Here is a 16,573-nt window from a genome sequence, read left to right on the forward strand (position 1 = left end):
TTATGTTTTACAGCATCGCCCCTGGCTCAGAAAATACATTTTAATCTATTGAGAGTTCCAATCAAGTCAGAATAGCATTTAGGCCTTGAGAAAGGAAATTTCCAACAGAAATGCAGTTGGCTAAAATGACCATTGTTTCCTTTTCCTCTTTAAAAGCAAGTAGAAATGGTGCAATGAAAAGATTAGTGGCATTGAAGTCAGAGAGCCCCGTGGTCAAATCCTGGTTCCACCACTGATGAGCTTGGGCAAGTTAGTTAGCCTCTCTTGAGCTCAGTGTTCCCACCATTTAAAAGTAGTTAATGATACCTGAGTGGATTAAATGAAATAACTTAGGTAAGTCAGTGCTGCTTAGCACATAGATGGGTGCAGAGCAAATAGTATTTCCCATCCCTTAAATAATCTGAGATGCACACATATAGTTATTCATCCAAAAGATATTTAAACAATAGATGACAAATAAAGGACTGCAGTCCTTGTTCCTTGTAGACATCTGACTAATTGCAGTTCTGGGAGGTCTGCAATGATTAACTTCTTATATGATGTCTCCTCCCAGATCTACGAGATGATGCTGGTAAGACATGGCTATATGATTGTCGGAGACCCCATGGGTGGCAAGACCTGTGCTTATAAAGTGTTGGCTGCAGCTCTGGGTGATTTACATGAAGGTAAAACTCGTATCCCTGGCTTCCAGGGAGGACAGGAATCCCCACTCAGTTGACTGGCTCCATAGAGATGATGCCAGGCTGTTAACTTTTCCATCCCTGATTTGTGACATTAGAGCCAGGAATAGAACATGGCACACAGCGGTCTGCAGGCAGAGAATAAAGAGGGGGAGAGCTTCTAACAGGGGATTTTATGTGCATCACTAACGCTGGAGGAATTTTCTCAAATGCTGAACAGTGGCTTCTCCAAAGGTTTCCCAATGAGAGGGAAACTCCTGCCACTTGCCTAAACAAAACTGTTCTAAGAGGAAATCATTGCATGGTTTCTTTTCTTTTCCTTTTTTTCTTTCCCTCTCTTTCTTTCCCTCTCCTTTCCTTTTTTCTCCCTCCCATTCTCCCGCCCTCCCATCCACCCTGCCTCCCTCCTTCCCTCCCTCCTTTCCTTCTTTCCTTCCTTCAACTTAATGTAAAAGATAAGACCTCAGACTCTTGAATGAAACCCAGACCTTGGGCAAATGACTAAACCTCTCTTTGCCTCTGTTTTCCCAGCTGTAAAATGGGATTGTTGTGATAATTAAATGAGATTATGCAGGTAAATAACCTAGCTCAACAAATAAAAGCCATGTTTATTGCCAGAGAGACAGTTTTGAGGTTTTTTTCTTTTATAAAGCACAAGGCTGTGGTTTTGAAAAGCAGTGCCTCGCTGTGCCTGTGTTTACAGGATCCCTTCCAGTATGCTTCATTTTAATATTTTTTTCTAATAACATTGAGTTACTGCTGATTGAGTTACTGTGGAATTTTTGAGTTTTTTGTTTTGGGCACTAACTTGGCCTTAATAAATTGTTATTTAATAACTTGGGCATTTCAAACTTAAGTAATAATTTTGGCATTGAATATAATTTAGGAAACTAAATGAAGAGAAAGGAGGTTACCCCGTTGTCTTTGCCTCAGAATTCTGCAGAAATGATTCTTTATTTAGTTCATGGCTCAGGCACTCCAGTTTTCCCTTACTTTGAAGGATCATGTAAAAGTGTGGTTATTTTCTGTTATTAAATGCATACAATGTGCCATCCATCAGCCTGTGTATTCTGGTTGGGTCCTGGTGCTCCATTTCTCAGGGGACACTTATTGGGCAGCTAAAGAAGAGGTTTCAGGACTAAGCTAGCCCTTCAGATAGACAAAAGGAAAGTAACCATCATTTTCCAGAATCCTTTACCTGTCAGCTGTTTCCTTATCTCAAGTCAAAACCAAGGTTCTAGGGTAGCCAGGTACATAAAGAGACCTGATTATATGGCATCTCTCTCCTTTACTGCCTGAGTTCTTTTAGGCCCAGGCAGACTTCTTTAGATCTGACTGGCACATTTGACTTGTTTGAAGTGAGCCTCAGAAAACAATATGGTGAGAAACTAATAGTTGTAATAACCTAACAACTTAAGGCTTTGCCTATCCAGTTATCCCAATTTTTATACAGACTGAGTACAAATTTTAAGGACTATCCTTGGATGGCATATTGATAAAAGTTGTTTGGTCTTTTAGATGGCATTATTTCTTGTCCTAATGTTCTGGTGTCACCAGAACTTTTGTAACTTGTGTTGGACCTTCTTGCCCAGCCAACCAGATGGAGGAATTTGCTGTGGAGTATAAGATCATTAACCCCAAGGCTATCACCCTGGGGCAGCTGTATGGGTGCTTTGACCAAGTGAGCCATGAGTGGACAGATGGTGTCCTTGCCAATGCTTTCCGGGAGCAAGCATCTACTTCATCTGATGACCGCAAGTGGATTATATTTGATGGGCCAGTGGATGCTGTTTGGATTGAAAATATGAACACTGTTCTGGATGACAATAAAAAGGTACCTGTCTGATATCACTTTTACATGGGTGTGCAATAAACTCTTTTACTGAAGTTAGTGATTGATCAAAACTATATAATATAACAATGGAATATTACTCTGCCATTAAAAAAAACGAAATTGAGTTATTTGTAGTGAGGTAGATGGACCTAGAGTCTGTCATACAGAGTGAAGTAAGTCTGAAAGAGAAAAACAAATACCGTATGCTAACACATATATATGGAATCTAAAAAAAAAAAAAAAAAGGTCATGAAGAACCTAGGGGCAAGACGGGAATAAAGATGCAGACCTATTAGAGAATGGACTTGAGGACATGGGGAGGGGGAAGGGTAAGCTGGGACAAAGTGAGAGAGTGGTAGTGTATATATGGACATATATACACTACCAAACGTAAAATAGATAGCTAGTGGGAAGCAGTCGCATAGCACGGGGAGATCAGCTCCGTGCTTTGTGACCACCTGGAAGGGTGGGATAGGGAGGGTGGAAAGGAGGGAGATGCAAGAGGGAAGAGATATGGGGATATATGTATATGTATAACTAATTCACTTTGTTATAAAGCAGAAACTAACACACCATTGTAAAGCAATAATACTCCAATAAAAACGTTAAAAAAAACTATATAATATATACATTTATTACACTAAGAATAAATGCCCCACAAGAAAGTAACAGTTATCAATTCATGAATTATGCTTTTGTTTGTACTTGTAGTGGGTAAGTTATGTGTGTTTAGAGACACTGTTGTATAGTGGTTAAAAGCTTTGGTGCTGGCATCAAATTGGCCTACTAGCTCTACAACTGAGCTGTTATATTGGGCAAGTCACATAACTTCTCTGCACCAGTTTCTTCATGTGTAAAGAGGTAGTAATAAATAAGGGTGTTGATAATTAAATAAGATAGTCCATACATAGTGCCTAATATATGAGATGTGTTTTGGTTATCCGTTGCTGTATTGCAAACTACCTTAGTACTTAGTGGCCTAACTTTGCTCATGACACTGTGGATTATAAACTTTGGAAGGGCTCAGGTGGGTTCAGCTAATCCTCATGACGTCAGCTGGGGCAGCTAGGGCTAGAGGAGCCACTTCCATGGTAGATTCTTCACTCAACGTCTGGGGGCTCATTCTTCCTCGTCTTGTCTATCTCTCCGTAACCCTCTCTGTGTCTCTGTGTCTCTGTCTCTCTGCCTTTCTCTCAAAGAGCATCTTATCCTCCAGGCCTCTCCACATGGCTTGGGCTTATCATCTGGTGGCCTTGGAGTAGTGGCACTTCTTACGTGACGGTTCATCTCCAAGAGGCAGGAAGTGAAAGTTTTCAGGAAATTAAGAGTTGTGCTTGGAACTGGCACAGCATCGCTTTCTCTGAATTCTATTAATCAAAGAAGTCACAGAGCCTGCTCAGATTCAAGGGGGTGGAGAAATAGACGCTACCTCTTGATGGAGGTGGGCGAGGTCACGCTGCAAAAGTGTACGTGGAATAGGAGATATTGTTGCAGCAGTCTTTGGAAAATACATTCTGCCACAGTAAATGTAGTGGCTAAAGAGCTTAGGCTCTGGAGCCAGACAGCCTGGGTTCAGATCCTGTCCTGAACCACTTAGCACTCATGTAACTTCAGGCAAGCTATTTAGTCTCTCTATGCCTCAATTACATCATCTGTAAAATGAGAATAACAGTATCTGTGTCATAATGTTGTCAGGAAGGTTAGATAAATTAATATTTGCAAACTGATTATAATATTGCCTGGCATGTAGCAAGTGCTATGTAACTGTTAAAATAAACTAAAATAATATTTATCACCATTTCAAGGAATAGGTCTTACACTGGCTATACATCATTATCAAATCAAAATATATTTTCCTTCTGCATTTAAATTTTGCAAGACTAAGAGTGAGTCATGCTCAACAATGGAAGGCCTAATTATCCAAATTATATACATACACTAATAATATCATGTTCATAATTTTGATTATATAGCATATAAAAAAAGAATAAGTTTTATTACATGATATGGACTATGTTATATAAACTAATTGTACACATGTATTGGTTGGTCTTGAGATCAGAAGTATAAAGAGTCATAATCAGTGAATTTCCTGATGGCTCTTCACAGCTCTGAATGAAATCAAACTACTGTCACAGGTATGGGTCTATTTCACTTTTCTTGATTTTCAGAGATGACACTGTTAATGGTAATAGTCCCATAAGAGCCGTGACCTTCCTAGGGTTGCACGTAATGACCTTTTGATGTGTTTGATGTGGGTCAGAAACTTTGAAAACCACAATTTAGGATGAGAAGCAGGGAACAATGGCGCTTCCTCTTTTCCCCTCCCCGAGAGACCAAGGCCTCAGGCCATCTTATGACTTAAACATCTCACTTTAACCCATGTTGGCAAATGAGAAGCAGCACCACGGACTTGGTGTATATACTCAGAGGCTGTCCTGTGTATTTGCACTACTTTCTGCAGGGATATGCCTGCTAAACACTAGGACTTGTAATGGTCTTTCCTTCCATTCCAAAAAAGGATGTGGAGATATTCTTGTCATTCTAACCCTGGGCCAGTCCATGAGGGATTCCAAAAGGAGTCTTTGTGGGAAACTTGAGCAAATAAAACTGGATGGGGGTATGCTATTAAATTCCTTCCACTGAGGAAGGAACCATGAAACTTGCTGTAGTCTGATAATTTCTGGTTTCTTCATCTAAGGCTGCAAGTCAGTGGTTCTCTGACCTCCCTATTTAATATTACAGCTCACCACACACAGCATTCTCCAGCCCCTCTTCGACATTATTCTTCTCCGAAGCACTTTCATCACTGTATATTCTATATATTTTGCTTATCATCTGTCTCCTCCGAGCAGAATGCAAACCTCAAGAGGACAGGAATTTTTGTCTGTTTCATTCTGCACAACTAACATAGTGACTGGCACAGAATAGGTGCTCAAGAAGTATTTGTTGAATGAATTCAAACCATCTCTGTCCCCACTGATGCCTTTCACTTGCAGATGGAATTTAATTCGTTTGCTGCCCTCCACCCCTCTGCTTTGTACTTTCAGCTTTGTTTAATGAGTGGAGAGATTATCCAGATGAGCTCCAAGATGAGTCTGATCTTCGAGCCAGCTGACCTGGAGCAGGCCTCCCCCGCCACTGTGAGCAGGTCAGTCAGCTTGCAGGGACCCCCTGAGGGAATGTGAGGCCTCACTAACCCTACGCAGGAGGGAAAGCTCTAAAAATCCATAAATGTGATTAAACTCCAGCAGATCACCTGCACTACTTGTTGTCAGATTTGTCGTAAAGTTAGTCCTCAATCCACAGTGCTGGTAGGAATCTAAAGTCAGGCAATCACTCTGGAAAAGAGATTGATATCATCTCCTAAAGTTGATCTTTCTTATGCCTCATGACCCAGCAATTCTGCTTGTAAGTATTGATATATACCCAAAGGAAACTTTTGCCCATGTACAATAGGAGACATGTACCAGAATTTTCAGAGTAGCATAATTTACAATAAAAAACACTTAGAAACGACCCAAATGCCCATTAACAGGAGCGAATTAAAAAGTATAATAAGGGCTTCCCTGGTGGCGCAGTGGTTGAGAGTCCGCCTGCCGATGCAGGGGACGCGGGTTCGTGCCCCGGTCCGGGAAGATCCCACATGCCGCGGAGCGGCTGGGCCCGTGAGCCATGGCTGCTGAGCCTGCGCGTCCGGAGCCTGTGCTCCGTAACGGGAGAGACCACAATGGTGAGAGGCCCGCGTACCGCAAAAAAAAAAAAAAAAAAGTATAATAAGATCACAAATCGTAGTATTTGTATGTCATTCAAAATAAATGAACTGTACTGACAAGTAACTATATAAGATAAATCTTAGTAAAATTAAAGATAAAATCTTAACAATATTATGTATAAAAGTAAGCCTGTAATATTACATACAGCATAGTGTCCCCTTTTAAATTATTAAAAACAAGTAAATATATATATATATATATATGCTATAAAACTCTATAAGAAGGAAAGAAATCAAAGCACAGGTGAGCGTGAGATTCAAGATGCTGTATAACCTCAGGTGGGGAAAGCCACGGGCATAGGATAAGGGAGACTATATGGTTAGATGAAGGTTATTGTCAAGACCCTAGCTTCTGCCTGGGTATTGGGTTCATGGGCACTTAGTACATTATTGAAAACAATTAACTGAGAAAGGCCATGCATGGGCTAATGATGAGTGTGCCAAGGATAAGAATTAATCCAATAGTGTAACTTCAGTCCATAAAAAATAAAATAAAATAAAATCAGCCCACATTCCCAAAGGCAATGTAAGGGAAGAGAAAGAGCCTATGGCAAGTTAGACCAACTTGGGCTCCCACCCTGGCCACACCACTTGCTAGCTGTGTGACCTCTTCGGAGTCACGTAGCCTCTCTGAGCTACAGTCTCCTCATGTCTAAAATGTATACCATAAAGCGGAATATTTAGAGATGAAGGCCATTAAGACTTAGCATAATGGCTGACACGCAGTAGGTGTTCAATAAATGGTAGCCAGTGTTAGTAACAAAGGAGAGAGTGCCTAGATATAACAGAATGGGGGAAAAAGTGCTAAATAAAATGTTACATGTCAGTGCATGGTAATGTACTAACATTATGGTAATGATAATAGTAGCTTTCATTGATTAAGAGGTTTCTGTGTTCTAGGCCTTTCATTTAACCATTACAACAACCTTATGAACTACATATTTTTTATATTCCTCAATTTACAGACAAGGACAGAGAAGTTCAGAGACGGTAAAGAAATTTGCCCAAGGTCACTCAATTAGTAAGGTCTGGGGCTGGGATTTGAATCCAGGTCTCTGATTCTCAAGACCCAACTCTCAGCACTGGTCTCCACCCTTTCCTGGCAAAATCTGTGCATCTTTCCTTTGGCTTGGAGCTGGTAAGGGTCTATGCCCCGACCCAAGCTCCAGCCTCTTACCTCACCATGACCTCCTACATTTACTTCACCCCTACGTGCTTGGGAGCCAGATGTGGACCAGGCTGGTCCTCTGTTTGTGCTTGCCAGGTGTGGGATGATCTACATGGAGCCCCATCAGCTAGGTTGGAAGCCCCTGAAGGATTCATACATGGACACCCTGCCTTCCAGTCTCACCGAGGAACACAAGGAATTGGTGAGATCCTCTGGTCCCTTTCCTTCCTGTCCCTCCCTGTCTCCCTACTCCTCATCTCAAAGGTCTTCTAGGATCATTTTCACATTCATAATTACAGAAGGCAAGAAGGAGCAGGAAATTCCCTGACTGTCCCTAATTATCTTGCTTCCTGGCTACCTGCCATTTTTCTGACTTTCACTCCATGTGGTGGGGATGGGGTGATGCAGTCAATTTCTCCTTTCTCTTCCACCTTCTCCATTACTTCCTGGCTCCCCAGTGGAGAATTCTGGTGCTTGAGAAACGTTCTATTTGATGACTGGAATGTCACCCCTTTCCCCATTGCCTACTAGGAGAAATGCCTCTGGAAGTTGCTCTAAAGATGGACCAGGTTAGGAAGACCTGTGTTCCTCTCTTCACTGCCACTTCCCGTCCCTGTAACCTAGACTCCATACCTTCTATATTTAGGGAGCCAGAACCAGTTAGAAATTCTCTTAGTGCAGCTACTAAGAGTGTCCATTTTCTTCTTCCCTTCCTAAAAGAGATGTGAGTGTTCAGGTTACATTAGCACACACTCAGACAAGGGAAGTAGGAAGGGAGAACCAGTTATTATGGTGTTTCTGATTCCCTAGGAAAGTTTCCCACCGAAGAAGCCAAGAAGGATCTGAGGTGGATTCTCTTCCCACTGTGGAAACAGTCTGGGGAACTGTGTAGGACAGCCCCTCTCTTGTCACATTTACATACATGCACAATATATATGTAGCATGTTTATTTACATAGACACATATCCACATGCACAGTGAGAAACCAATCCACACATGCACAGGAAGCCTTCAGAAACTTCCCAGTATCCTTAGTACAGTCTAACTTCTTATCGGGCCTCTGAGACTGTGATCCCACCCAGCCTGCCTCTCCAACCTCACCTACCCTCTTCTCAGCCTCAGCTCATTATCTTCCAGCCCTTGGGTGTTGTTTCCATTCCTAGAAAACCCCAGGTTTTACTACCTCAAAGCTTTTGCATTTTTTTTCCTCTTTCTGGAAATCTTGCCCCATTTATTCTCATAAGGGATGATTCACTTTTGTCATCCAGGTGTCAGCATAAAGGCCTCCTTCTCCAAGAAGTCTTCCCTGACCACCCTATTAAAAACTTCCTGTTATTTCCCATTGTAATATCTTTATTTGTTTCCTGCTAGTACATTCATGATTTGTAAATACTTTCATTTCCTTGCTTGTTTATTTATTTTTTGTTTGTCTTCCCTTCCCCTCAGACCACGAGGACAGGGACCTTGTCTATCTTGTTCATCATTTATCCTTAGCACCTACCACACTGCATTTAGTAGATGCACAATAAATTTTACTGACTGAAAATCACTTATCTATGTACTCATATATAGTCATATATACATATAAAGACATCTAAACATTCATATATGCACACATATCTGTGTATAATCAGTATCTGTATATTTATTTAGTGATGACCTACCTACTTACAAAAAAATAACTTAAGGTAATTTACAGCGAAAGTCACAAAGTATAACAAAAGTGAAAAAAACACTAAGAGGAGAAAGTGAGGCAAGTAATTTTTTAATATATTTTTTATTAGAGTATAGTTGCTCTACACTGCTGTAGAGCAAAGTGAGTCATCCATACATATACATATATGCCATCTTTTTTGGATTTCCTTCCCATTTATGTCACCACAGAGTGCTGAGTAGAGCTCCCTGTGCTATGTAGTAGGTTCTCATTAGTTGTTTTAAATTGGGTGGGGAGCAGAGCCAAGAGACAACAATTAACATACCCACCAATAAGTATGTACATACATACATACAGGGAATCACTGAAAATGAGCCTGAAATTCCCTGTGGCCACTTTCTACAGGAGACCTGCCTTATAAATGCTAGTCAGTCATTTGCAAATCAGTTGTTTAGAATTCCTAACGTTTTTTTTAATAGAAACAAAGGCAGATACTGTGGCTGGGACCTAAAACTATTTCATGCATCCTGTAGCTGACCCATAGTGGCTCCAAGCTTCAGCTTAGTGGAATGGGAGGCGTGGGGAATGGCCAGTGGGCTGCACAGTCCATTAAATAGGAAGCTGGGCGCATCTGTCTTGGTGCCTGTGGACTTTCCTCAGTACACCTAGACTCAAAAGTAATCAGCAGTCTTACCAACATTTCCAGCCTCCTCGAGGTGTACCAAGCTCTTGGTCTTAAACACACTTTTTAATAATGTCAAATCTCACTTTCTACTCTTAGGTCAATGACATGTTCATGTGGCTTATCCAGCCCTGTCTGGAATTTATTCAGCTTCAGTGTAAATTTGTGGTCCAAACATCTCCCATCCACCTTGCCTTCTCAATGATGAGACTGTACTCCTCTCTGCTAGGTAAGTACTACCCTACAGTTCTTAAGCCAAATGAGCGTATGGTGTGCCTTGGCCATTTCTTCTGCTCCCACCCCTATTATTCCTCCATGAGTTACAATGAGACCAGCATTTTGGTCTAGAACCAGCAAGTCTTTTGAGTGTAGATAGTAGAGTTTGGTGGAAAGAGTCCATATAGTTTGGCTTGATCTTACATTGACTTCCTGGGTATTCTTGTGCAAATTAGCCCATTCTTCCTCAGTATTAGATTCCTCATCCACTCCCCATCCACACAATGGGAATAATAATTCCTGTTCCTCTTTACCTAACAGGGAGGGATATCCTGGAGGAAAATGAATTTAGATGACATATGTAAATGTATATCAGGAAAAAAAAGATTCTGAAAAGAATAAGATAGGAAGTTTTTCCATTTTAAGAAAACTTATATTACAAAAATCTGAATTCATAAAACACATAGATACACTATAAAAAAACTGATCACATTAGTCTCCAGAACTAGGGAACTTCTCCAGGACATGGAGAACCATTGGTTTAAATGTCCTGGAGAAGTTCTCTATAACCATTTCACATAAATCAAATTTTACAGGATTCTATTGGAAATGACAAAAGATGTGTTAATTTGGAGAACTTTTATTGGATGCCATTTCTTTCTCAAGATAATACATAATTCAAACTGAAGGTGAATCTTCTTACAGCTTCTGCTACATGAACATATTTTCTCAGCCCATTTCTTCCAAAGGCATTATAGATGTAGATTAAAAAAAAAAGTAACATGGGAAACTTGAGTGGAGACTTTCTCTAGCTAAATATTATTTGATTTTCTAAAATTAAAATTACAGGCAATATTTTTAGAAGCACACTAATTCATACAATATCACATATTTGTATTTTTATTTGTAAATTTTACATACTTTCCCAAGCTCCTTTTACTATCCTTGTGTAGTATCTCCTCCAGGAAAGAAAGCACCAGCATGAGAAGTGAACTTATTGTCCACAGTCCTGAGTAACCTCATCTCTTGCCTTCCTGAATCTATAGCTATGAATCCCCTCAGGAGTGCTCAAATACACACAACTACTAAAAATGGGGGACTGGGTTTGAATGCACACATATTTGATTTTGGGGCTATAACTTTTTACTCTGTCAGTGTTAAAATGCAAGAACATGGTAGCTGTGATTAACAAGGACTTGAGATAAGGAACACCGAATACATTTTTAGCCTTTTATTTTGAAATAATTTTAGACTTAAAGAAAAATTGCTAAAAGAATGTAGAGTCACATGTACCCTTTACCGAGATTTCTTTAATGTTAACATCTTATATAATGAAGGTACAATTATCATAATAAGGAAGTTAACATTGATACTATACTGTTAACTACACTTTATTTGAATTTCACATTTTTCCACAAATGTTCTTCTTCTGATCCAGGATCCAATTCAAGATGCCACATTGTACTTAATTGTTGTTATCTCTTTGGTCGCCTACAAGCTATGACAGTTCTTCAGTCTTTCCTTATATTTCATAACTTTTTCACAGATGAAGACTGGCCAGTTATGTTATAGGATGCTTCTCAATTTAAGTTTGCCTCATATGTTCGCATAATTAGATTGAGATTGTGCTTATTAAAAAATTTAGGTATATTTGATTTACAATATTATATGTTTCAGGTGTAAAACGCAGTGATTCACAATTTTTAAAGATTATATTCCATTAAAGTTATTATAAAATACTGGCTATATTCCCTGTGTCGTACAATATATCCTTGTAACTTATTTGTTACATACATAGTAGTTGGTACTTCTTAATCACCAAACATTGGCTTGCCCCTCCCCTGTCCCTCTTCCCGCTGGTAACTACTAGTTTGTTTTCTATATCTGTAAGTCCATCTCTTTTTTGTTATATCCACTAGTGTGTTGTAATTTTTAGATTCCACGTATAAGTGACAACATGCAATATTTGTCTTTTTCTGTCCGACTTATTTTACTAAGCATAATAACCTCCAAGCCCATCCATGTTCTTGCAAATGGCAAAATTTCATTCATTTTTATGGCTGAGTAGTCCATCTTCTTTAATGATTCATCTGTGGATGGACACTTAAGTTGCTTCCATATCTTGGCTGTTGTAAATAATGCTGCTATGAACATTGGGTGCATGTATCTTTTTGAATTAGTGTTTTTGTTTTTTCAGATATGTGCCCAGGAGTGGGATTGCTGGATCATATGACAACTCTATTTTTAGTTTTCTGAGGAACCTCCATACTGTTTTCCACAGTGGCTGCACCAATATACATACCTGCCAACAGTGTACGAGGGTTGCTTTTTCTCCACATCCTCACCAACATTAGATATTTGTGGTCTTTTTGATGATAACTGTTCTGACAGGTGTGAGGTGATACCTCATTATGGTTTTCATTTACATTTCTCTGATGATTAAAGATGTTGAACGGGGCTTCCCTGGTGGCGCAGTGGTTGAGAGTCCGCCTGCCGATGCAGGGGACACGGGTTCGTGCCCCGGTCCGGGAAGATCCCACATGCCATGGAGCAGCTGGGCCCGTGAGCCATGGCCGCTGAGCCTGCGCGTCTCGAGCCTGTGCGTCCAGAGCCTGTGCTCCGCAACGGGAGAGGCCACAACAGTGAGAGGCCCACGTACTGCAAAAAAAAAAAAAAAAAAAAAAAGATGTTGAACATCTTTTCATGTGCCTGTTGGCCATCTGTATCTCTTCTTTGGAAAAATGTCTATTCAGATCTTCTGCCCATTTTTAATCAGGTTGTTTGTTTTTTTGTTGTTGATTTATATGACCTGCTTTTGTATTTTAGATATTAACCCCTTATCAGTAATATCATTTGCAAATATTTTCCCTGATTCAGTAGGTTGTCTTATCATTTTGTCCATGGTTTCCTTTGATATGCAAAAGCTTTTAAGTTTAATCAGGTCCCACTTGTTTAGTTTTGATTTTGTTTCCTTTGCCTTAGGAGACAAATCAAAAAAATATTGCTACTATTTATGTCAGAGTGTTCTGCCTATGTTTTCTTCTAGGAGTTTTATGGTTTATGGTCTTACATTTAGGTCTTTAATCCATTTTGAGTTTATTTTTTGCGTATGGTGTGAGAAAATGTTCTGATTTTATTCTTTTACATATAGCCGTCCTATTGTCCCAGCACCACTTACTGAAGAGACTGTCCTTTCTCCATTATATATTCTTGCCTCCTTTGTCATAGATTAATTGACCATAAGTGTATGGGTTTATTTCTGGGCTCCCTATTCTGTTCCATTGATCTGTATTTCTGCTTTTATACCAGCACCATACTGTCTTGATTACTGTAGCTTTGTAGTATAGTCTGAAGTCTGGGAACATTATGCCTCCAGCTCTGTTCTTCTTTCTTAAGATTGCTTTGGCTATTAGGGGGTCTTATGTGTTTACATACAACTTTTAGAATTATTTGTTCTAGTTCTGTGAAAAATGCCTTTGATATTTTGATGAGGATTGCATTGAATCTGTAGATTACCTTGGGTAGCATGGTCATTTTAACAATATTAATTCTTCCAATCCATGAACACAATATATCTTTCCATCTGTTTGTGTCATTTTCAGTTCTTCATCAGTGTCTCGTAGTTTTCCGAATATAGGTCTCTTACTTCCTTATTTAGATTTATTCCTAGATATTTTATTCTTTTTGATGCAATGTTAAATGGGATTCTTTCCTTAATTTCTCTTTATAGTAGTTTGTTTTCAGTGTATAGAAGTGCAACCAACTTCTGCATATTAATTTTATTAATTTTGAATCCTGCAACTTTACTGAATTTACTGGTGAACTGTAGTAGTTTTTTGGTGATGCCTTTAGGATTTTCTATATATAGTATCATGTCATCTGCAAGCACTGACAACAAGAACAACAGCATCAACAACCAAAAGAACAAGTGTTGATGAGGATGTAGAGAAATTGGAACCCTTGTGCACTGTTGATGGAAATGTAAAATGGTACAGTTACTATGGAAAATAGTTTGTCAGATCCTCAGAATTAAAAATAGAATTACCAGATGACTTAGCACTTCTGCTTCTGGTATATGTACAAAGGAATTGAAAGTAGGGACATAAACAGATATTTGTACACCCATGTTCATAGCAGCATTATTCACAGAAGCCAAAGGTGGAAGCAACCCAAGTGTCCATCAACCAATGAATGGATAAATAGATCAAGTATATACATATGGTGAAATATTATTCAGCCTTAAAAAAGGAAGGAAATTCTGGGGAGTTCCCTAGTGGTCTAGTGGTTAGTGTTTGGTGCTTTCACTGCTGTGGCCTGGGTTCAATCCCTGGTTCAGGAACAGAGATTCCACAAGCCGCATGGTGCGGCCAACATAAAAAAAAAGAAATTCTGATACATGCGCCAACATGGATGAACCTTGAGGACATTATGCTAAGAGAAATAAGCCAGTCAGAAAAGACTATATGATTTCACCTCTAAGACATATCTAGGTTAGTCAAATTTATAAAGACAGAAAGTAGAATGTTGTTTGCCAGGCCGTTGGGGAGAGGGTAATGAATTAGTTTCAGCTTTGCAAGATGAAAATAGTGCTGGATATGAATAGTGGTGATGGTTGCACAACAACATGAATGTATTTAATACCACTGAACTTTAAAATGGTTAAGATGGTAATTTTTATGTTACGCATATCTTACCACAATAAAAAAAATTTTTTTTTAATGTATGTGGATAAAGGATCTGGCAGGTGATGCCATTCAACCAGTATCAATCCTCTTCCCAGGCCCCTCACAGACAAAACTGCCCAATTCATATCTATTGCACTCTGCAGCTTTTCCTGAGATTCCTTTTCTTGCTTTTAGATGAAATCAGGGAAATAGAAGAGAAGGAAAGTGAATTAGTTGAGAGCCTGACAAGCCAACAGATCTTCCTCTGGCTGCAAGGTCTCTTCCTTTTTGCCTTGGTGTGGACCGTGGCCGGCACCATCAACGCAGACAGCAGAAAGAAATTTGATCTGTTTTTCCGCAACCTCATCATGGGTATGGATAATAACAACCCAAGACCCAAAAGTGTCAAACTCACCAAAAACAACATCTTTCCAGAAAGAGGTAACTTAGTACCTGTTTGTTTTGTCTTACTGGGTTTGGAGCATATGTTCCAAACCCAACCAAAATGTGTGGCCCACGTGAGGCCTTTGCAAAAGTCAGGAAAGATTTTGTAGCTTGCCTGAGAGGGTTCACTTCTCCAGAGCTGGCCCATGTACGTAGAGATGGGTGACCCTGAAGTCAGGGTCTTATGGGTTATTTTAACTACTAATTTTTAATTTAGAAAAAGTCATATAACTTTTTTTTTAATTACCCATAATCTCATCACTCTAACAGGCCCCAGGGAACAGCATGAGAAATATAGCCACTTTTTCTTCTTACGCCCTTCTAGTCCTGTTCTATGTGTATACACATCATATCATGGTGATTATGGTATTAACATTTCCTTTAATTTTTTCATTGTAATCTAATATTAAAATATTTATGTTTGCTACATACATTATCTTCAGAATGATTACTTTAACGATGTATTAATATTCTTATATGTGTGACATCATTCATAAAAAGATTGAAAGATGTTTGTTTTCTTTTAAGTAGCTTTTACTGCTTTTTTTCTTACCACCCAAGTAATACATTACATCAAATTTAGAAAATACAGAGAAAGGAATAGAAGAAAATAAGTATCAATGGTAATCCCACTATTCAGAAATAATCACTTTTTATATTTTTCCTTCCAGTGTTTTTCTGTATTTCTATAGCAAAAATGGGATCATATTATATACATTCCAAATAGTTTTACATTTTTTTAATTATGAAAAAGTATATGATGGGCCCATGAGGGAACTCCCTGGGGTGATGGTAATGTTGTATATGTTGAGAGAGATTTGGGTTACACAAATACATGCAATTCTCAAAACTCAGTGAATGAACACAAGACTTGTGCGTTTCATTGTATGCAAATTTTTTAGCAAATGAAAAAACATAACTATTGAACAGTTAATGATATACATGCCAAAGTATTTATGAGGAAGTGTATATATTTTCTTTGAAATGTGTCAAAAAATAAGATGCCTTAATTGATGGAGAGAGGGATGAACAGGTATGTGATAAAACAAGTGAAAAACTAATGGTAAAATCTAGGAGATGGGTATACAAATGTTCACTGTACAAGGTTTTCAGTGTTTCTTTATGTTTGAAACTTTACATAATAATAAAAAAAATGAATGAGCAAGTAGTTGCCGTTGTCCCCCTAAACACACACTTTCCCCAGCACACCTGGCACACTTCAAATATGTGATACATGGTCATCTGTCAGATGAACTGCATGGAGGCCTTGTACCAATCCCCTTGTTAGATGGTAGTACATCCATTCTTTTTTTTTTTTTTTTTGTGGTACACGGGCCTCTCACTGTTGTGGCCTGTCCCGCCGTGGAGCACAGGCTCTGGACGGGCAGGCTCAGCGGCCATGGCTCACGAGCCCAGCCACTCTGCAGCATGTGGGATCTTCCTGGACCGGGGCACG

General features: G+C 39.3%; 1 protein-coding gene across 4 annotated transcripts in view; it reads left to right on the forward strand.

The window, feature by feature from the left end:
• DNAH3 (dynein axonemal heavy chain 3) overlaps nucleotides 1-16,573 on the forward strand; it is a 194,028-nt gene that overhangs the window by 105,203 nt on the left and 72,252 nt on the right. For all 4 annotated transcript variants that reach the window (XM_082670865.1, XM_082670866.1, XM_082670867.1 and 1 more), the window contains 6 exons: nucleotides 554-665; nucleotides 2,273-2,514; nucleotides 5,565-5,665; nucleotides 7,554-7,659; nucleotides 9,893-10,022; nucleotides 14,869-15,114. In XM_082670865.1, the coding sequence (XP_082526991.1) occupies nucleotides 554-665; nucleotides 2,273-2,514; nucleotides 5,565-5,665; nucleotides 7,554-7,659; nucleotides 9,893-10,022; nucleotides 14,869-15,114 (937 nt within the window). The remainder of the gene's footprint in view (nucleotides 1-553; nucleotides 666-2,272; nucleotides 2,515-5,564; nucleotides 5,666-7,553; nucleotides 7,660-9,892; nucleotides 10,023-14,868; nucleotides 15,115-16,573) is intronic.

Source organism: Grampus griseus (genome assembly GCF_964374135.1).
Source record: "Grampus griseus genome assembly, chromosome: 14".
NCBI classification, from domain to species: domain Eukaryota; kingdom Metazoa; phylum Chordata; class Mammalia; order Artiodactyla; family Delphinidae; genus Grampus; species Grampus griseus.